The sequence below is a fragment of the Pagrus pagrus genome, assembly GCF_965226575.1.
Source record: "Pagrus pagrus genome assembly, chromosome: 18".
NCBI lineage: Eukaryota > Metazoa > Chordata > Actinopteri > Spariformes > Sparidae > Pagrus > Pagrus pagrus.
In genome coordinates this window covers 28,893,089-28,916,821 of record NC_140202.1, presented here as the reverse complement: position 1 = coordinate 28,916,821, position 23,733 = coordinate 28,893,089, and the positions used below count along the sequence as shown (strand labels likewise).

The 23,733-nt window shown below is 46.8% G+C and overlaps 1 protein-coding gene across 1 annotated transcript in view; it reads right to left on the bottom strand.

The window, feature by feature from the left end:
* The window catches only part of mapkbp1 (mitogen-activated protein kinase binding protein 1), a gene marked incomplete at its 3' end in the record, with an annotated part of 32,818 nt that overhangs the window by 360 nt on the left and 8,725 nt on the right, over positions 1-23,733 (bottom strand). The window contains 29 exon segments of the mRNA XM_084381524.1: positions 6-211; positions 405-781; positions 905-986; positions 1,172-1,417; positions 2,049-2,173; positions 2,247-2,374; positions 2,476-2,610; positions 2,689-2,844; positions 2,936-2,976; positions 3,071-3,204; positions 3,911-4,039; positions 4,312-4,375; positions 4,547-4,658; positions 4,762-4,837; positions 12,136-12,257; positions 12,855-12,925; positions 13,023-13,148; positions 16,408-16,499; positions 17,048-17,252; position 17,255; positions 17,340-17,495; positions 17,925-18,123; positions 18,645-18,805; positions 19,929-19,946; positions 20,118-20,300; positions 20,377-20,514; positions 20,608-20,778; positions 21,601-21,658; positions 22,469-22,531. Coding sequence (XP_084237650.1) covers positions 6-211; positions 405-781; positions 905-986; positions 1,172-1,417; positions 2,049-2,173; positions 2,247-2,374; positions 2,476-2,610; positions 2,689-2,844; positions 2,936-2,976; positions 3,071-3,204; positions 3,911-4,039; positions 4,312-4,375; positions 4,547-4,658; positions 4,762-4,837; positions 12,136-12,257; positions 12,855-12,925; positions 13,023-13,148; positions 16,408-16,499; positions 17,048-17,252; position 17,255; positions 17,340-17,495; positions 17,925-18,123; positions 18,645-18,805; positions 19,929-19,946; positions 20,118-20,300; positions 20,377-20,514; positions 20,608-20,778; positions 21,601-21,658; positions 22,469-22,531 — 3,775 coding nt within the window.

The following is a 23,733-nucleotide window of genomic DNA, read 5'->3' as shown; positions in this document are numbered from 1 at the left end:
GAGACAGCAGACGGGGCTGGTGTCGAGGTGATGGCGGCTGTCTCCTGCTGTGGCGACCTCGGGGAGGCGGGGCTTGGTCTCTGAAGGGGTGTGGCTATAGACGGGGGCCGCCTGGGGGAGGAGGGGAGGGTGGTGGGACGCTGGGGGGGGAGGAGCGGCTGAGGGGAGACTTCTCTGGAGGGACGAGACACCGAGGAGGAGGCGGAGTCACCTGAGGGACGAGACAGAGAGACAAGGTAAGACTTTCAAGACCAGTTCAAACACATTCCAGAACCAGTTCAAACATATTCCAGAACCAGTTCAAACACATTCCAGAACCAGAACAGGTTCTGGTGTTTTTAGTTTTTAGAACATTTTCGAAAGTATTCGAATAGTTTCAGAGGGGGACCAGTCTGGAGGCGTACCTGTGTCCGTCAGCAGGTTCTGGACCGACTGAGCCTTCCGGAGTCCAGGGGAGGAGTTCAGATGGGAGGCGGCGGCCCGGGCCGTTGGACCCAGGTTCCTCCTGGACTCCTGGACCGCGGTCTGGACCTTCTTCTTCAGGGGGGAGGTCCGGTGGGCCTGCTGAGCCGAGGAGGTCTCCTGCTCCTCCACCTGGCTCTGGAGCTGATCTGGATCCTGAACTGGAGGCTGCGTCTGGTCCTGGTTCCAGGAGACCCTCCTGTCCTGGGTGTGGTTCTGCTCCATCAGAGGGCGGACCTCTGAGACCAGAGGACGGGCCTTCACCTCCCCTCCTCCTCCTGCCCCAGTGGTCCGCGATGGGAGAGAAAGAACCGTTCGACTAAGGAGAACCAGAATCAAACAGTGTTACAACAAACAGAACCAGACGTTCTGACAGGTTCACAGTCTGTGTTCAGGTTATTGATCATGTTGTGATGTCACTGATCATGTTGTGATGTCATACCTTCCAGCTGAACTCTGGGACAGGAACCTGGAGGAGATGCTGAGACTCTCACTGGAGCTGTGAGACGCTCTGCTGGGACTCCCTGTCAACACGCGGGTCACATGATCAAACACACGGGTCACATGATCAAACACACGGGTCACATGATCAAACACACGGGTCACATGATCAAACACATGGGTCACATGATCAAACACACGGGTCACATGATCAAACACACGGGTCACGTGATCTGTATGACGGACATGTGATGTAACATGTCTGTACCTGAGCCTGAGAGGTCAGCCAGAGTGACAAAGTGCTCCTTGAGGAAGGCCTCCTGGTCTGGAGTCTGAGGGACAAGCTGAGAGGCCCTGACTCCTCCTCCTGCTCCTCCTCCTGCTCCTCCACCTGCTGCTCCTCCACCTGCTGCTGCTCCTGCTCCTCCTCCTCCTGCTCCTGCTGCCTCCTCTTCATCCTCCTCCAGCTCAGAGGAGTTTCCGTCCACACTGAGCGGCTCTGTGGGCTCCGAGTCTGACAGACGACACAGAGGCAGGTCAGTCTGTGAGTACTCTATTACCCAGAGTAACTAGTCATACTCGAGTAAAAGTAAAGATATGGTGTTAAAATCTTACTTTGGTAAAGTCACACAGTACTCAAGTAAAAGTCTTAAAGTGTCTATCATACAGTTTTGAGGTACTTTATACTTTTACTCCACTACATTTATTAATTTATATTGATTTGTTTACAAATTAATGTTACTAAGTACATTCACTCAAGTACTTGTAATTTACTTCAGTATTTCCATTTTATGCTACTTTGTACTTTTTACTCCACTACATTTATTTGTTAACTTTAGTTACTAGTTACTTTACAGATTACATTTTAAATGAATTGGTTTTCTCATCAATCAGATAAAAACAGTGAGTGTGACGATCAGCTGACTCACAGTTTATACACACATGTAATATATGATCAGTTACTTTACTGATACTTTGATACTTAACTACATTTATCATCAGATACTTTAAGACTTTTACTCGAGTACGACTTCTGACAAGTAACTAGTAACTAAAGCTGTCAGGCAACTGTAATACTCAAGTGAAGTACCTCAGAATAATATTAAAGTAGTTGAGTAAAAGTACTTAGTTACATGGTGTCTCACCGTCTCTTGCAGGTTTGACTGGACTGGACAAACTGGAGTTGAAGCCCAGCGAGCAGCCGCTGTCTGGGCTGGGTTTGTCCTGTCGTCCACCTGCAGCAGGACACGCCTCCTTCACCTGGAACTCACTGACAGCAAGAGGCGGGGTTAACAGGGGGCGGGGCCTAAACTGAGTCTGTCCTGATGATGCAACAGCCCTACCTCTCTGCCAGGCTCACTCTATCCTCCCATTGGTCGGGATACAGCACCAGCTCCTCCCTGTCTGGGCTGTGATTGGACAGATGGATGAAGTCTGGCCTCTGATTGGTCCTCGTCTCTTCATCCTCGGCCTGGACGGACAGAATCAACTCAAGGTTCACTTCCTCACTTCACCCTCCCGTCATCAATGAAGACATGAATCATGATGAAACCTTCAGCTGTGTGTTCTCACCCATGCAGAGGTGACCTGCAGACTGACGGTGCTCCCCAGCTCCTGATTGGTCCTGTGTAGCCCCACCTCCACACCTGAGCCCCTCCCCCTCTGACTGCAGGAAGAGGCGCTTACATCGAGGGGGCGTGTCTTCACCTGAGTGGGCGGGGCCAAAGGTTAAAACGCTGCATTAAATGTAGAAAAAGATGAACAGAGTCTGGTGTGTAGCTGTACCTCCTCCTCCTCCTCCTGCGTCTTCTCCTGTCTGTTGGGGCAGTACGAGTCCAGCAGTCTCAGGTCCAACATGGACTTCACCATCAGGACACCGTCCTCGGAGCCGCCTGCCCTCCTGGACCAGCGCCGGCGAGGAGGTCGACCCCCCAACACCTCCTGAGGAGAAACACAGAGATAATGAAGTTATAAGATGATATATGCTCTTTTATGACGAGGATCACATCTGAGTCTGAGGTGTTTCACTCACCTTCCTGCCGTCCAGAGAGTTGAACTTCTCATCAGATGTTTCTGCAGGAACAAACATTAAAATAATGGTTTTTGTTCTCGGTACCATCTTTAGAATAATAAGGTCCATGTACACACAGTTAACGACAGAACTGACCCGTCTCCTCCTCCAGACTTCCTGCTGTGACCACATAAGGACAGCAGAGCTCCTCCTCCTCCTCCTCTTCCTCCTCCTTGTCGCTGTCGGATGACATGGTGACGACACGAGGAGCCGACGCCTCCCTGCTGCTGCTGCGACACAGACACATATATATATAATGTTCAATCAACATGACAGAACAGAATAATTATATTTTATTGAATTCATATCAAGTTGACCAATGTTGTGAAATGTTTCCAGAGTTTTCCTTCAGAAGCGCCTCGGTGATGTTCCTCCTGACACGTTTTTATTTACTGTCATATGTTTTTTAACTGTTTGAGAAACGGTGTATTGCATCTTTGTGTATGAAGTTTGTTTTACATTATTGTTGTTATTAATACGTTTCTCTTCTTAAATGTCTGTAGCTAATAAAGCCAAAGATATTTGGAAAATATAATTAACTTTTTGTTTCAGTAGAAATTTTTTTTTGTTTTTTCACTCATATTATTGCTTTAATTGACATCATGAGTTTAACAGAAGAACTTCTCTTCAGTACATTTTCATAAATTATATTATAATATATTCATATTTTTATATTTGGATGGATTCAGTTTAGTTTTAGTCAAAATGTTTAAAATGTATAAATCCCTTTTCATTACTGTCAATAAACAGAATCAACTCATCAGACAGTACTATTTGTTTTTGTCATTATTTTATTTCTGCTTTTATAAATTGTATTTCTGTTGTCTTCGTATCATTCAAAAGTTTCTACTTTTAATCTCTTGAATTCATTAAAGTTTATACAGACACAGTTTTTTAAATTAACACTGACACATCTGCTGTGACGTTAACATTCACCTGAGGTTCACCACTTTCTGCTGAGGTGCATTCTGGGAGTTCTGAGTGCTGCTGGGAGGTCGGAGGTCAGCGAGTCGCTGCCTCATCCTGATGGTCAACTCTGGACTGAGACGCCACACGAAGATACAGCTGAGACACAAACAGACGTTTCATTAATACTTTTATAAAATATTTATTCTAAATGTTCTGATGTGATTTATAAATTATAAAATCTCTAAAATGAAACAATGAAGAAACTCTTTAAACATGCTATCAGATCTCGTCAAATACTGACACACCCGGATGGAGGACGGGTTCACCTCCATCCCACAGCGTCCTTATTTGACGAATTGAGAATTAAAATAACGTTTAAAAAAACCTTCTGTAACTGTTGAATGTGTGGATGTAAAGGTGAGATGTACCTGTCTCCAGACACTGTGATCAGGTGTCTGCAGTCACTGCTGAACTTCAGACCTGTGACGATCTCTGAGAGACAGACAGACAGACGGAGGGTTGGACAGAAATATACACTCATCACAAACTAAAACAGAATATAAAATAAAACATATATGACGGTCAGTGTTTTAAATAAATTAAACACAGTAATGAGCCCTCATAGAAACAATAAGGAGACAATAGTGATGAAGTTGTTCTGACCTGAGTGTCCGAACATGGTGGCCACACACTCTCCAGAGTAGAAGTCAAAGATACTGATGTTCTTATCTGAACAGGAGGTGGCGATGTAGAGACCTGACGGGTCAATCTGCAACTGAGGAGGAGGAGTTTCATATACCTGTCAGCTAACTGTAAATCAGTCATCAATACCTACTGTTACCATGGAAACATCCTCATGGAGGAATGGTGGGACGTACCTTGATGAGCGTCCCATCCTCGCCCTGAGAGCCTTTATACAACTTCTTCTGCTTCCCGTTACTGATGTTAAAGATCCTGCAGGAGGAAGAGCAGAAGGACTGACATCATCATCATCATCGTCGTCATCGTCATCTTCATCGTCAGCATCAACATGGTCACAGAAATGGTCGTCACCATGGTAACCGAAATGGTGGTCAACATAGTCGTCACCATGGTAACCAAAATGGTCGTCTACATGGTCATCACCATGGTTATCGACATTGTCATGGTCAGCGAATGGCCACAGGTCGGACTTGAACCCTGGGCCACTGCAGCGAGGACGAAGCTACTGGGGTGCCCCACATTATTTTCCTAATATTAAAGGTCCTGCAAGAGGAACAGGAAAATAACTGATCATCCTCATCAACATTGACATCGTTATAATCCACGTCATCATCAACAACAACGTGTTGAATTTCTAATATTAAAGGTCCTGCAAGAGGAACAGGAAAAGAAAAGGGACGGATTATCATCAGCAACCTCAAACTCGACATCAACATGGTCATCAGCGCGGTCTTCAACATGGTCACCGGAATGACCGTCAACACAGGGGTCAACATGGTCATCACTATGGTCACTGAAATGGTCGTCACCATGGTAACCCAAATGGTGGTCAAAACGGTCATCACTATGGTCATCACCACGGTCACCAAAACTGTCGTCAACATGGTGGTGAACATGGTCATCACCACGGTCAACGAAACGGCCGTCAACATGGTCACCGAAATGGTCATCAACATGGTCACCGAAATGGTCATCACCACGGTCAACGAAATGATCGTCAACACTGTGGTCAACATGGTTATCACTATGGTCATCACCATGGTCATCAAAAAGGTCATCACCATGGTCACCGAAAAGGTCATCATCATGGTCACCGAAATGGTGGTCAACATGGTTGCTGAAATGGTCATCAACATGGTCACCGAAATGGTCATCACCATGGTCACCGAAATGGTCAACATGGTCACCAAAATGGTCATCACCACGGTCAACGAAACGGTCATCAACACGTTGGTGAACATGGTCACCGAAATGATCGTCACCATGGTCACCGAAATGGTCTTCAACATGGTCAACAAAACGGTTGTCGAAATGGTCGTCAACATGGTCACAGAAATGGTCATCACCATGGTCACAGAAATGGTCGTCAACATGGTCACAGAAATGGTCATCACCATGGTCACCGAAATGGTCGTCAACATGGTCACCGAAATGGTCATCACCATGGTCACAGAAATGGTCATCACCATGGTCACCGAAATGGTCGTCAACACGGTCACAGAAATGGTCATCACCATGGTCACCGAAATGGTCATCACCATGGTCACAGAAATGGTCATCACCATGGTCACCGAAATGGTCGTCAACATGGTCACAGAAATGGTCATCACCATGGTCACCGAAATGGTCATCACCACGGTCAACGAAACGGTCGTCAACATGGTCACAGAAATGTTCATCACCATGGTCACCGAAATGGTCGTCAACATGGTCACCGAAATGGTCATCACCATGGTCACCGAAATGGTCATCACCACGGTCAACGAAACAGTCGTCAACATGCTGGTGAACATGGTCACCGAAATGGTCGTCAACATGGTCACCAAAATGGTCATCAACATGGTCATCACCATGGTTATCGACATCGTCATGGTCACCGAAATGGTCATCACCACGGTCAACGAAACGGTCGTCAACATGGTCACAGAAATGGTCGTCAACATGGTCACCAAAATGGTCATCAACATGGTCATCACCATGGCTATCGACATCGTCATGGTCAGCGAATGGCCACAGGTCGGACTTGAACCCTGGGCCACTGCAGCGAGGATGAAGCTATTGGGGCGCCCCACATTATTTTCCTAATATTAAAGGTCCTGCAAGAGGAACAGGAAAATAACTGATCATCCTCATCAACATTGACATCGTCAAAATCCACGTCATCATCAACAACAACGTGTTGATTTTCTAATATTAAAGGTCCTGCAAAAAGAATAGGAAAAGAAAAGGGACGGATTATCATCAGCAACCTCAACCTCGACATCAACATGGTCATCAGCGCGGTCTTCAACATGGTAACCGGAATGATCGTCAACACTGTGGTCAACATGGTCATCACTATGGTCACTGAAATGGTCGTCACCATGGTTACCGAAACGGTCGTCAACATGGTCACCGAAAAGGTCGTCAACATGGTGGTCAACATGGTGGTCAACATGGTCACCGAAAAGGTCGTCAACATGGTGGTCAACATGGTGGTCAACATGGTGGTCAACATGGTCACCGAAATGGTCGACAACATGGTCACCACTATGGTCACCGAAATGGTGGTCAACATGGTTGCTGAAATGGTCGTCAACATGGTCACAGAAATGGTCATCACCATGGTCACCGAAATGGTTGTCAACATGGTCACAGAAATGGTCATCACCATGGTCACTGAAATGGTCGTCAACATGGTCACAGAAATGTTCATCACCATGGTCACTGAAATGGTCGTCAACATGGTCACCGAAATGGTCATCACCACAGTCAACGAAACGGTCGTCAACATGGTCACAGAAATGTTTATCACCATGGTCACCGAAATGGTCGTCAACATGGTCACCGAAATGGTCATCACCACGGTCAACGAAACGGTCGTCAACATGGTCACAGAAATGTTCATCACCATGGTCACCGAAATGGTCTTCAACATGGTCACAGAAATGTTCATCACCATGGTCACCGAAATGGTTATCACCACGGTCAACGAAACGGTCGTCAACATGGTCACAGAAATGTTCATCACCACGGTCAACGAAATGGTCAACATGGTCACCAAAATGGTCATCACCACGGTCAACGAAACGGTCATCAACACGTTGGTGAACATGGTCACCGAAATGATCGTCACCATGGTCACCGAAATGGTCTTCAACATGGTCAACAAAACGGTTGTCGAAATGGTCGTCAACATGGTCACAGAAATGGTCATCACCATGGTCACCGAAATGGTCGTCAACATGGTCACAGAAATGGTCGTCAACATGGTCACCGAAATGGTCATCACCATGGTCACAGAAATGGTCATCACCATGGTCACCGAAATGGTCGTCAACACGGTCACAGAAATGGTCATCACCATGGTCACCGAAATGGTCATCACCATGGTCACAGAAATGGTCATCACCATGGTCACAGAAATGGTCATCACCATGGTCACCGAAATGGTCGTCAACATGGTCACAGAAATGGTCATCACCATGGTCACCGAAATGGTCATCACCACGGTCAACGAAACGGTCGTCAACATGGTCACAGAAATGTTCATCACCATGGTCACCGAAATGGTCGTCAACATGGTCACCGAAATGGTCATCACCATGGTCACCGAAATGGTCATCACCACGGTCAACGAAACAGTCGTCAACATGCTGGTGAACATGGTCACCGAAATGGTCGTCAACATGGTCACCGAAATGGTCATCACCATGGTCACCGAAATGGTCATCACCACGGTCAACGAAACAGTCGTCAACATGCTGGTGAACATGGTCACCGAAATGGTCGTCAACATGGTCACCAAAATGGTCATCAACATGGTCATCACCATGGTTATCGACATCGTCATGGTCACCGAAATGGTCATCACCACGGTCAACGAAACGGTCGTCAACATGGTCACAGAAATGGTCGTCAACATGGTCACCAAAATGGTCATCAACATGGTCATCACCATGGCTATCGACATCGTCATGGTCAGCGAATGGCCACAGGTCGGACTTGAACCCTGGGCCACTGCAGCGAGGATGAAGCTATTGGGGCGCCCCACATTATTTTCCTAATATTAAAGGTCCTGCAAGAGGAACAGGAAAATAACTGATCATCCTCATCAACATTGACATCGTCAAAATCCACGTCATCATCAACAACAACGTGTTGATTTTCTAATATTAAAGGTCCTGCAAAAAGAATAGGAAAAGAAAAGGGACGGATTATCATCAGCAACCTCAACCTCGACATCAACATGGTCATCAGCGCGGTCTTCAACATGGTAACCGGAATGATCGTCAACACTGTGGTCAACATGGTCATCACTATGGTCACTGAAATGGTCGTCACCATGGTTACCGAAACGGTCGTCAACATGGTCACCGAAAAGGTCGTCAACATGGTGGTCAACATGGTGGTCAACATGGTCACCGAAAAGGTCGTCAACATGGTGGTCAACATGGTGGTCAACATGGTGGTCAACATGGTCACCGAAATGGTCGACAACATGGTCACCACTATGGTCACCGAAATGGTGGTCAACATGGTTGCTGAAATGGTCGTCAACATGGTCACAGAAATGGTCATCACCATGGTCACCGAAATGGTTGTCAACATGGTCACAGAAATGGTCATCACCATGGTCACCGAAATGGTCGTCAACATGGTCACAGAAATGTTCATCACCATGGTCACTGAAATGGTCGTCAACATGGTCACCGAAATGGTCATCACCATGGTCACCGAAATGGTCATCACCACAGTCAACGAAACGGTCGTCAACATGGTCACAGAAATGTTTATCACCATGGTCACCGAAATGGTCGTCAACATGGTCACCGAAATGGTCATCACCACGGTCAACGAAACGGTCGTCAACATGGTCACCGAAATGGTTATCACCACGGTCAACGAAACGGTCGTCAACATGGTCACAGAAATGTTCATCACCATGGTCACCGAAATGGTCGTCAACATGGTCACCGAAATGGTTATCACCACGGTCAACGAAACGGTCGTCAACATGGTCACAGAAATGTTCATCACCACGGTCAACGAAACGGTCGTCAACATGGTGGTGAACATGGTCACCGAAATGGTCGTCAACATGGTCACAGAAATGGTCGTCAACATGGTCACCAAAATGGTCATCAACATGGTCATCACCATGGTTATCGACATCGTCATGGTCACCGAAATGGTCATCACCACGGTCAACGAAACGGTCGTCAACATGGTCACAGAAATGGTCGTCAACATGGTCACCAAAATGGTCATCAACATGGTCATCACCATGGTTATCGACATCGTCATGGTCAGCGAATGGCCACAGGTCGGACTTGAACCCTGGGCTACTGCAGCAAGGACGAAGCTATTGGGGCGCCCCACATTATTTTTCTAATATTAAAGGTCCTGCAAGAGGAACAGGAAAATAACTGATCATCCTCAGCAACATTGACATCGTCAAAATCCACGTCATCATCAACAACAACGTGTTGATTTTCTAATATTAAAGGTCCTGCAAAAAGAATAGGAAAAGAAAAGGGACGGATTATCATCAGCAACCTCAACCTCGACATCAACATGGTCATCAGCGCGGTCTTCAACATGGTCACCGGAATGATCGTCAACACTGTGGTCAACATGGTCATCACTATGGTCACTGAAATGGTTGTCACCATGGTTACTGAAACGGTCGTCAACATGGTGGTCAACATGGTCATCACTATGGTCACTGAAATGGTCGTCACCATGGTTACCGAAACGGTCGTCAACATGGTGGTCAACATGGTCATCACTATGGTCACTGAAATGGTCGTCACCATGGTCACCGAAACGATCGTCAACATGGTGGTCAACATGGTGGTCAACATGGTCACCGAAACGGTCGTCACCATGGTTACCGAAACGGTCGTCAACATGGTGGTCAACATGGTCATCACTATGGTCACTGAAATGGTCGTCACCATGGTTACCGAAACGGTCGTCAACATGGTGGTCAACATGGTCATCACTATGGTCACTGAAATGGTCGTCACCATGGTCACCGAAACGATCGTCAACATGGTGGTCAACATGGTGGTCAACATGGTGGTCAACACGGTGGTCAACATGGTCACCGAAACGGTCGTCAACATGGTCACCGAAATGGTCGTCACCATGGTCACTGAAATGGTCGTCGCCATGGTCACCGAAATGGTGGTCAACATCGTCATCACCATGATCACCAATATGGTCGTCAACATCGTCGACATCAACGTTGTCTTCATCATCAACATATATCATATTATTTACTTGTATCTAACATTCTGTGATTGAAATTTGTAAACTGTGATTTTGGATTAAATTAATAAAATTGATTTGATCCGAGTCGTCGCCTTCTTCATCCTCATCATCTTCATTATCCTCATCATGTCACAGTTATTTTCTCCATCAAGCCATTGATTGTGCTTCATCATCACAAGCCCGTCTTGTCTCACTGACATGAAACTAGATGATAAAAACATGGTTCTGCTGCTTGAGTTCAGTCTGAGTTCTTCTTCCACTCTGCTCATGAGTCTCACAGTTGAACTGGGACAGTTTGTCTCTGCTGTGTTGTTTCCAGTCTGACCAGCAGGTGGCAGCCCCTCATCACACACAGAGCAGCCAGACAGGAAACCATTAAACCAGTTCACATCATAAAACATGAACTCATCATGACTGCAGCCACAATAAATGAGTGAATGAATAAATGAATAAATGAACATCGTCTGTGGTGCGTTCATGTGCTGCTCTAGACATTACAAATGTTCCATATTATTTCATTATAATCAAACCTGCACAACAATAAACACACATGGAAGTTATTAAAGAAGATGATGTGAATACAGAAACTGTTCATGTTGTTCTTCTCTGTCAGGTCAGACAAGCCAAAGCTCCTGCAGCACATGAACACATGATGCAACATGGTCATCACCACGGCTTCTTCTTCTCCATGTTTTACCCCTTTTTTATTTTATTCTCTCTCTCCTGTCCTTTCTTTTATTCTAATCACCATCCTTCTGTTTCTGCTCCTTCATCTTGTTCATAACAGTACATTTTAAAAACTGTGATGGTGTGTTCATGTGCTGCAGGAACTTTGGCCTCCTCTGACCTGACAGTCATCTGAAGAACATGAACAGTTTCTGTATTCACATCATCTTCTTTATGTATGAAATAATGTCTGACATTTCAAATGTCCAGAGCAGCACATGAATGCACCATCACCTTTTTTAAATTTACTGTACCAACAAGATGAAGGAGCAGAAACTAAAGGATGGTGACGAAGAGGAAGAAGAAGAAGAAGAAGAGGAAGAGGAAGAAGAAGAAGAAGAGGAAGAAGAAGAAGAAGAAGAAGAAGAAGAAGAAGAAGAAGACAGCATCATGGCAGATAATCCTAATCCACCTCTCAGTGCCTGCTGGGTAATCTGCAGCTGACAGACTGAACAGTCATGTTTGTCTCAGCTACAGGTGGATTAACACACACACACACACACACACACACACACACACACACACACACACACACACACACACAGACACACAGACGTGTGTGTTACCTGATGCTGCGGTCCTGACAGCCAACTGCTGCGTACTTCCTGGTCGGTTCCACGTCCATGTCGTACAGCGTCGTCTTCCTCACAACGTGATGAGTCCTGGTGAACACCAACCCCTCGTCCAGCTGTCAGCACAGGAAGAGAAGAAGAAGAAATATAGATGTCTTTATAAATTACATTATAAATTACATTATTGGATTAGAATTTTTGTGTCATTAATGTGTTGATGACTTTATGTTCAGAGTCAGTGGATCAATAAAGTGTTTTAATATCACTGTTGTAAAAAGTACTCGACAGTTGTAAGTAAAGACATGGTGTTAAAATATTACTGTGGTAACAGTGAAAGTCACTCATGTGAAGAGTACTCGAGTAAAAGTCTTAAAGTATCTGATGTTAAATGTAGTTAAGCATCAAAGTATCAGTAAAGTAACTGATCATATATTACATGTATAAACTGAGTCAGCTGATCATCATAATCACTGTTTTAATCAGATTGATGAGAAAATCAATTCATTTAAAAATGTAATCTGTAAAGTAACTAGTAACTAAAGTAATCAGATTAATGTAGTGGAGTGGAAGTATAAAGTTGCAGAAAATGGAAAAACTCGAGTAAAGTACCTGAAAATTATACTTCAGTACAGTACTTGAGTAAATGTACTTAGTTACTTTCCACAACTGACAGACCTGCAGTGAAGCAGTGACATCACTCAGGTGAGTCTCACCTGCTGAGCGGTCCGGAAGTAAACACTCTTGTCGGCTCCACAGCTGATCATCCTCACTTTGCCCTCATTGGCTGAGAGACAGGAAGAAGAAGAAGAAGATGATGATGTCAGAGGGTGAACCAACAACATGGACTGAACATGATGATGTCAGAGGTCAGAGAGACTGACCAGCGAATCGGACGGCAGTGATGGAGGACGAGTGTTCATCCAGAGTCTGAACCAGACTGTAGTCTCTGCCCGCATCCAGGATGTGGATCAGACGGTCCCGACTGGCCGTGGCTAATAACTGGAGACCTGACAGACAGACAGACGGGTCAGACATACAGACAGACAGACGGGTCAGACAGACAGTCAGACAGACGGACGGGTCAGACAGACAGACAGACGGGTCAGACAGACAGACAGACGGACGGGTCAGACAGACAGTCAGACAGACGTACGGGTCAGACAGACAGACAGACGGGTCAGACAGACAGTCAGACAGACAGTCAGACAGACAGACAGACAGACAGACAGACGGGTCAGACAGACAGTCAGACAGACAGACAGACGGGTCAGACAGACAGTCAGACAGACGGACGGGTCAGACAGACAGACAGACGGGTCAGACAGACAGTCAGACAGACAGTCAGACAGACAGACAGACAGACAGACGGGTCAGAGACAGTCAAAGAGAGAAACTCAGACGGTGTACGGTCGTATTTATAACGAAAACAGGTGTGAAATATTTCTTCTCTTCTCGTGTTGTGAGTTTGTTTCTTGTTGTTTTTTGGATGTTGTTTAAAACATTGTAATATTTGTATTTATATATATTTGTATTTGTTGTATGTGTGTATATAAGTTGTGTGTGTGTTGTTCTGTTGGCAGAATTCCTCCTTCAGGGCTGATTGATTATTTTAAATTGAGTTTAACTTGGTTGAGTGGAGGAGCTGAACACTTTGTCCTGACGGCCCCGTGATAAACATACGTGTTGTGATAAACATACATGTTGTGATAAACATACGTGTTGTGATAAACATACGTGTTGTGATAAACAGACATGTTGTGATAAACAGACGTGTTGTGATAAACATACGTGTTGTGATAAACATACATGTTGTGATAAACAGACATGTTGTGATAAACATACGTGTTGTGATAAACATACATGTTGTGATAAACATACGTGTTGTGATAAACATACGTGTTGTGATAAACAGACATGTTGTGATAAACAGACGTGTTGTGATAAACATACGTGTTGTGATAAACAGACATGTTGTGATAAACAGACACGTTGTGATAAACATACGTGTTGTGATAAACATACGTGTTGTGATAAACAGACACGTTGTGATAAACATACGTGTTGTGATAAACATACGTGTTGTGATAAACAGACGTGTTGTGATAAACATACGTGTTGTGATAAACAGACATGTTGTGATAAACATACGTGTTGTGATAAACAGACGTGTTGTGATAAACAGACGTGTTGTGATAAACATACATGTTGTGATAAACATACGTGTTGTGATAAACAGACATGTTGTGATAAACAGACGTGTTGTGATAAACATACGTGTTGTGATAAACAGACGTGTTGTGATAAACATACGTGTTGTGATAAACAGACATGTTGTGATAAACATACGTGTTGTGATAAACAGACGTGTTGTGATAAACAGACGTGTTGTGAGAGTCTCGTCACTGGTCTCTATATGTGAAGCTTGTCGACTCTCAGTCGTGTCTGTAAGAATGTTTTATCTTCCTCCTTCTGTATTTTAATAGAATATGAATGTAAACGAGGATCATCCGCCTCCACATCCGACAGATGTGTTAGTTCATGAAGCATCCAGACACCACAGTGACCCCTCCAGGACACCATAGAAATTCATTTCCTGTCATATGTTTTCTTTCATAAAAGCACGCTGAACTAAACACATGTGATTCTCTCAACACACACACACACACACACACACACACACACACACACACACACACACACACACACACACACACACACACACACCTCCTGACAGGATTAAACTGAGCTCGTCCTGACTGCTGAGCTGGCGTCTTCTGTCTCAGCATTTTGGACCAAACTACAGGAAGTGATGTCACTCCTGCTGTTAGAGAGAGAGTGTGTGTGTGTGTGTGTGTGTGTGTGTGTGTGTGTGTGTGTGTGTGTGTGCGCGCATTTACGAGCCTCAGCATTCCTCTGTGTGTGTTGTTGTTTCCATGTCGACAGTGAAGTGTTGTATTGTTGAGTTTACTGGTTTTACTGTCGAGAGGTTTAATCGCCCGTTTTATGTGTGTGAGTGTGAGTGTGAGTGTGTGTGCGTGCGCGTGCGTGCGTGTGTGTGAGTGTGTGTGTGTGTGTAAATTTCTCTTTCTAATAAACTTGCGTCACCAATTCCCAGTGCACTTCCTTCAGCTCGTCGTGCTGCTGCTGTGGAGCCACAGCTGGTTTCTATCCGACCAGCTCAGCTTGTTCTAATCAAGAAATCCATCAATAATCATTCAAACCTGACTGAATCTCCTCCGTCTGGGTTGTAGACGTATCTTTGATGAACGATCCTCAGTGACAAACACATTGTGTTTCCTGTGAAGGCTTCACAATAAAAGCCAGTTTGAGTGTTTTAATGTGAAACAGCAGGAGGAGGAAATGATTTTATAAAACACAAACACCACCAACCAAACTCTGTACAATTTTCTGAATATTAAAGGATTCAAGTTTGGTTTGTTTTCACATTAAAACACTCAAACGGGCCTGAAGTCAGACGGTTCTGAAGTCAGACGGGCCTGAAGTCAGACGGTTCTGAAGTCAGACGGGCCTGAAGTCAGACGGTTCTGAAGTCAGACGGTTCTGAAGTCAGACGGTTCTGAAGTCGGTGCAACTTTACTTTTGATTTATTCTCCTGTCTTGACTGGCCGTAGCGGTTCTGTTTGGATCAAACTGTGACTGAGAATAATTCAGCTGCACTCTGATCTCTTATTGGTTGAGTCACATGTCATGTCACAAAACCCACAACTGAACCGCAAACACACTGAGGCCAGGTCAGCCTCAGTTTACAGGTTCACTGCCTGGCTCAGGGGCAGAGGAGGAGGGCAGAGCAGCTGCTGGTTCACACGCAACAACAACAGTGTTCAGGTCATGTGACGGCGGACAGACGAGAGCAGCCTCACGTCACCGTCCCGTCTCCAGGACGACCACGTCAGATTGTGTTGATCTATGTTGATGATTTTATAAGAGAAGAGAAGTGAGACTTCAGGTCGTCCTCGGAGAGAATGAAGGTGGTGTCCGTCTGTGTCAAACACCTCATCACAGGTGAGTGAATGATGTCACTGAGTGAATGACAGGTGAGCCGACTGTGTCTGTAGATGGAAGAGAATCTAAAAAGAGTCTTTGTAAAGTTGGAACTACAGTTTTTACTGTGAACAAATAAGGCCGACCTTAAAACAGCTGTTTTAAGAATGGAGTCTGGTTGAGCAGTGTGTCAGTGGACAGAGCTCCAGGAAAGTGCTCTGATTGGCTGCTCTCGTCTCTGGCGTGTTGTGTGATTGGTCTCACCTGTGTCTGGCTTTGAGAACTCGAGGCAGAGGATCTCTGAGTCGTGAGCCTGAACGTTCATGATCTCCTCCATACTGTCCAGGTCATGGATCCTACACACACACACACACACACACACACACACACACACAGACACACACACACACACACACACACACACACACAGACACAGACACAGACACACACACACACACACACACACACACACACACAGACACAGACACAGACACACACACACAGACACACACAGACACACACACACACACACACACACACACAGACACAGACACAGACACACACACACAGACACAGACACAGACACAGACACACACACAGACACACACACACACACACACACACAGACACACAGACACAGACACACACACACACACACAGACACACAGACACAGACACAGACACACACACAGACACAGACACACACACACAGACACACAGACACACAGTCAGTAGTGTTTGGAGACTCTCAGTCAGCAGCTCATCATGTCTCCCCCCTCCTCCCCCCTCCTCCTCCCCCTCCTCCTCCTGCTCCCCCCCCCCCCTCCCCTCCTCCCCCTCCTCCTGCTCCTCCCCCCCCCCCCCTCCCTCCTCCTCCTCCTCCCCCTCCCCCTCCTCCTCTCACCTGAGGACTCCCATGCGGTCTCCAGAGGCCAGGTGCTGTCCATCAGGACTGACCCTCAGGGTCCTAATGCCCGCCCTGCTCTGGTCCGTCTGCTGCCCCTCTGAGCCCGACGACCCCGCCTTCTCCGCGTTGCCCCCGGTGACGTTGGCGCTCTCCGTGTCGAGGAGGCTGGTGACGTTCTCGTCCACGTAGATAACCTTCTGCAGTCCTGAGGTGTCAGGGGTCAGAGGTCAGAGGTCAGGTGACGTGTACAGGTGTGTAAACATAAAGGTGAAGGTGTGTGATGTCGTACGTGGCTCAGGATGTTCCTGTTGATGACGTTGAGGCCGTCGATGCTCCACAGTCGGATGGTGTTGTCCGAGGAGCAGGACAGGAACGATCCGGAGGGGAGACGCACCTCACGTCCTGCTCCTCCTGCTCCTCCTGCTCCTCCTCCCTCTGGGTACACCTGCAGGAGACAGGAGGAGCTGCTCACCTGGACTGTTTCATGTACTCACTAAAGGCAGATAATTAATGTTTGTGATAGTCACACTAAACCCCTCCCCCTGAAACATGACTGTCCAATCACAGCTCAGTGACAGTATCCAATCACAGAAGGCAGGAAGTCCTGTTCAGCACTGAGACGACCCGGGTTGATACTTCAGTACTTTTATTCCCAGAGAAGAGAACGACCTTCAAATTTCATTAATTCATCAATAACGACGTGATTAAGAGATTCTCTCTGGATTCTAACCCATCAGTCTGATCCATCACGCAGATATTGATCCTGTTCATGTTCAGTTCACAGACTGGATGTTCACATCAGGATGTGTGTGTGTGTGTGTGTGTGTGTGTGTGTGTGTGTGTGTGTGTGTGTGTGTGTGATGACCTCGCTGACCTCCAGGCTCCACACACAGGAGGAGTGGTAGAGGGCCGAGTACAGTTTTCCCGCCCTGCGAGGGTCCCGGAGGTCGCGGACGTCCCACACGTAAACACTGTGGTCGTTGTAGACGCACGACAGCCAGCGGCTGGCGGGGTCGTAGGTCACCGCCACCGTGTCCGGGTAACGAGCCTCCGACCTGCAGGAGAACAGCTGACTGAGGAGGAGGTGGAGGAGAGCAGCAGGTAGAGCAGGAGGAGCAGGTAGATGAGGAGGAGCAGGGGAGAGGAGGAGGAGGAGGAAGAGGAGGAAGTGGAGGAGGTAGAGGAGGGGGAGGAGGAGGAAGAGGAGGAGGAGGAGGAGGAGGGGGAGGAGCAGGTAGAGGAGGGGGAGGAGGAGGAAGAGGAAGAGGAGGAGGAGGAGGAGGAGGAGGAGGAGGAGGGGGAGGAGGAGGAGGAGGAAGAGGAGGAAGTGGAGGAGGTAGAGGAGGGGGAGGAGGAGGAAGAGGAGGAGGAGGAGGAAGAGGAGGAAGTGGAGGAGGTAGAGGAGGAGGAGGAAGAGGAGGAGGAGCAGGTAGAGGAGGAGGAGGAGGAGGAGGAGGAGGAGGAGGAGGAGGGGGAGGAGCAGCAGGTAGAGGAGGAGGAGGTATTTTAACACGAGCCCAGGAGGGAACAAACTAAAAATAAAAACCACGCTGACGTGTCTGTGGTTTCCATGGTAACCTGTTGTGCGTGTTACCTGGCGTCCACCATGCCGGCGATGTCGGCTCCCAGATTGTGTGGGCGGGGCAGAGTGCACAGGAAGTGCAGGTTGACGGGGCTGAAGGCTCTGACCGTCCCGTCAGAACAACCACAGAAGATCAACTCGTCTGTGACGGACAGACAGGTGGCCTGAGACGTCTGAGGACGGACGGACGGACAGACAGACAGACAGACAGACAGACAGACAGACAGACAGACAGGTGAGGTGAAAGGTGAGACTTCTCGTTGAGTTGTGAGGATGCCATGAAGATGAAGATGTGAGGTTGTGCTGGGGACTAGTTTCAGATCCACATCCGGTGCTGCAGCAGGACGGTGTGTGTGTGTGTGTGTGTGTGTGTGTGTGTGTGTGTGTGTGTGTGTTTCAGTCATGGCAGTGTTCAGCCTCCATGAGGTCATCAGAGCGTCAGCCTGAACAAAGAGTCAGTCACACTGAAACTAAATGTAAATGAAGTGAGAGAATGTTGGTGAGCCAAGAACCAGACAGAGAGCGCCGTGTACTGATCCGCTGCTGCGCCTACACTCTGGGGCCAGTGCAGTACCAGTACTACAGTACCAGTACCAGTACCACAGTACCAGTACCACAGCACCAGTACCACAGTACCAGCACCAGTACCACAGTACCAGTACCACAGTACCAGCACCAGTACCAGTACCACAGTATCAGAACTGTAGCAGTGAGTGGATGTTGGCGGTCGTGACTTGTGCTGCGTTCAGGGTCCTCTGTGAATCAGAGTGCGGAGGGTGAGTAGGGTGAAACGTCACTCAGCCAATCAGGTGCAGCGTTGGTTATGAATGACGGTGGCGTGCTGTGAGACCGACCAATGGAGTGAGAGGAAGGACGTGTCTGAGTCAGTTCAGCCAGTGAGGACAGAGATCACATTTCTTTGTTTTCGACTGAATAAATGAAAAAAGATCCAAAAACGTTTTCTTTTCTTTTCGCTCGCGTTCAAACTTCGAACACCTGCTTTAACATTTAAATCTTATTAAATCACATGTCAGATCATAACAGCTGACGTCACGTCAACATGGAGGACGCTATCGTTTTATGTTTTCTTCAAAGGAGACCTGCTGATGTGCTGTTGGTTCTGTTCTGTTCCGAGTATGATTGGACCGGCGGCTGACAGGTGTTTCCTGTTACAGGAAGTTTGAAGAGTTTTTAAACATCTTTGATAAATTACTGGTTCATATAATTTCCCTCATCAGGACTAAATGTTTGTGAGGCGTCACGGCTGAACTGAGTCCAGGTGAGATGACGACTTACGGAGGCGGAGTCGACTCTCTGCGCAGGAAGCGGAGGAGGAAGCAGAGGAACTTCACATTAGAGTGTTTCAGGTTAAAGACACACGGTGAAACATTACATCATTAAACCATCAATCTGGGTCGTCATGGAGACGTCATGGCGACGTCCTGCGGCTGTTTTTAACTTCCTGAAACGAGCGGTGGGACTCACCCGCAGCTCCACCCACTTGTCGAGGAGTCGCCGGTCGTTGAACTCACACAGCAGACCGGAGGAAGTGATGCAGAAGGTGGAGGAGGCCTGTCGGCCCCGCCCACACGCCACATCGCTGAAGAAGTTGTTCCTGAGCTCTCCCAGCAGCCCCGAACGCCCCAGCAGAGGGACGGTGGCGTTCACCTGCAGAGGACGACCCGGTCAGTACACACAGGAAGTTTACATCAGCAGGTGATCATCACGTGGCTGACAGGCGAACCTTGGAGGTCTTGGCGTGGTCCAGGTACCAGAACTTGACGTGGCGGTTGCCGGCGGTAACGAAGTAGGAGCTGTCGTCGGAGAAGGAGACGGCCGTCACCTTACTGGACACCTTATTGGCTGCAACCACGATGTTTTTCTGATCAACAGACAACAAAACAACGTGTCACCTTCAAACTGTCTCCATGGATTTGTTTGTTTGTTTGTTTGTTTACAGCTCATCAGTGTTTACCTTCCAGTTCCACACGTTGACCATCATGTCGTGTTGGTAGCCCACGCTGACGATGTATTTCCCGTTGGGAGAAAACGCCACGCAGGCGACGCCGTATTTATGTTCCTGCAGCTCGGCCACCTGCTGACGCTCCGACACCTCCCAGACCCGAACCGCCGGCATGTGACCGCTCTGAGGGAGGAAGAGGAGGAGGAGGAAGGTCAGCATGTGTTAAATACCGTCAATATAAACATCCAGGCAGTTTTATTGATCACAACAAATGTTACAGATTTCTTTGTTTAATATCTCAATAACTGAATTTCTGTCTCGGTTCTGATGTTTATTCATATTTTACCTGATTAATTGAAAGATAATCAATAGTTTGATCGATAATGAAAATAATGGACAGCTGACGCTCTGATCTTTTTCAGGTGACTTTCTGAAAATAAGACAAATAAATAAAAATGTATAAAAAATGATAAAAGCTAAAGTAACAAAGACAATAAAGATATTTCAGGCAGGAAAACAAAAACAAGCTCACGGTCACTTTAATTTTTACACTTTCAACATTTTAAAAGCTCATCACGGTGCTTCTGTGATCAACCTGCAGATCAATAATCATGATCCCAGATCAAATCACAGTCGACCTGTTTCCTCTGATCATTATCATCATAAACAGAGTTTCTGTGGCTTCAGTGTTCAGCTGACAGCAGCAGGTCCACTTCACTTCACGCTGAGACGACCTTCTGTTACTCAACACGTCTCTGAAGCTTGTCTTCATTATTAGCTGATGAAACAGGAGCTGCATTATGTTTGTGTGAAGTCTGAATATCAAACATCTCAATAAAACAAACTGCACTCGTCTTTTATTTATCTTTCACGGGCGGATTCATGGAAAATTCTCTCCTGTGGAGATTCTGACGTGAGCCGAGCTAAACTGAACATGCCCAGATCCACTCCAAGTATTAGGCAGGACCCGGGTCAGGGCTGGTGAAGACCTGCAGTCAGACTCACCTCTCCTGTGACAATGTATTTCCCATCTGGAGAAAAGGCTAACGTGGTGATCGCCTTCCTGAAACACAGAAAACAACTTCATTAAGTTTTAAATCACTCATGTCTTCGTCGTCGTCGTCGTCGTCGTCGTCGTCGTCGTCGTCGTCGTCATCATCATCATGTGGTCAGATCATCGTTAACCTGCCGGTAACCACAGCAACAGGACTGATCCTTCAGGCTCTGTTTGAACAGTGTTGACTGTGCTTCTGTTGCTGTGAATCATGGGAGTTGTAGGTGATTAGGACTGAACATCTACGAGGATCTGAGGATGTGAAGACGGTCTGAGTCTCGCTGTGAAGCTTCATGTCCCCGACCGGCACCAGAACACATTTTATAAATTCAAAATAGTAACAAGAGTTAAAATATTTTATTATTACTTGAAAAATGTGTTAAATTTGTGACCAGACATACTGAACATGTAGCGATGGTGAGGCGCCAGGCGTCCACGAGGGTCTGTGCTGCTCTTCAGCGTCAGTCTACAAACTGTCCACTTCACTGACGTCGACGAGTTGACGATATTTTAACTCTTGTTACTATTTTGAATTTATGAAATGTGTTCTGGTGCCGGTCGGGAACGTGACGCTTCACAGCGAGGCTCAGACCGTCTTCACATCCTCAGATCCTCGTAGATGTTCCTCAGAACACGGCGACTCGTCACTCTGGTTGTTTACTTTATGTTCTGCTGATATTTTCCTCACAGACAAAAATAAACTTTATTTAAAAACATGTTTAAATAAACAAAGTTGAATGAAAGAGTTTTGATATCTGAACATGAAAACTGCTCAAACCAGGCAGACAGGAAGTGAGAGCTGATTGGCTGAAGTTTTACCTGGAGCTGTTGAAGATGTGATGCTGTTTGTTCTTCCGAGGATTCAACAGGACGACGACACACCTGCAGACACACACACACACACACACACACACACACACACGTTAGCACATGAACAGGTACACAACCTGGACTCCACCCACTGAATACACACACACACACACACACACAGTGAACACACACACACACACACACACACACACAGTGAACACACACACACACACAGTGAACACACAGTGAACACACACACACACACACACAGTGAACACACAGTGAACACACACACACACACACACACAGTGAACACACTGAACACACACACACACACACACACACAGTGAACACCCACTGAACACACACACACACACACACACACACACACACACACACACACACACACACAGTGAACACACACACACACACACACACACAGTGAACACACACACACACACACACACACACACACAGTGAACACACTGAACACACACACACACACACACACACAGTGAACACCCACTGAACACACACACACACACACACACACACACACACAGTGAACACACTGAACACACACACACACACACACACACACACACACACACAGTGAACACACTGAACACACACACACACACACACACACACACACACACACACACACACAGTGAACACCCACTGAACACACACACACACACACACACACACACACACACACACACACAGTGAACACACTGAACACACACACACACACACACACACACACACACACAGTGAACACACTGAACACACACACACACACACACACACACACACACAGTGAACACACACACACACACAGTGAACACACAGTGAACACACACACACACACACACACACACACACACACAGTGAACACACTGAACACACACACACACACACACACACACAGTGAACACCCACTGAACACACACACACACACACACACACACACACAGTGAACACACTGAACACACACACACACACACACACACACACACACACACACACACACACACAGTGAACACACTGAACACACACACACACACACACACACACACAGTGAACACACTGAACACACACACACACACACAGTGAACACCCACTGAACACACACACACACACACACACACACACACACACACACAGGGGTCTGTTTATGAAGGTTCAGGTCGGACAGACTGAGTCACCAAACAGAGACTCATTAAACCTGCTCACTGTTTATACAGCAGAGTGTGTGTGTGTGTGTGTGT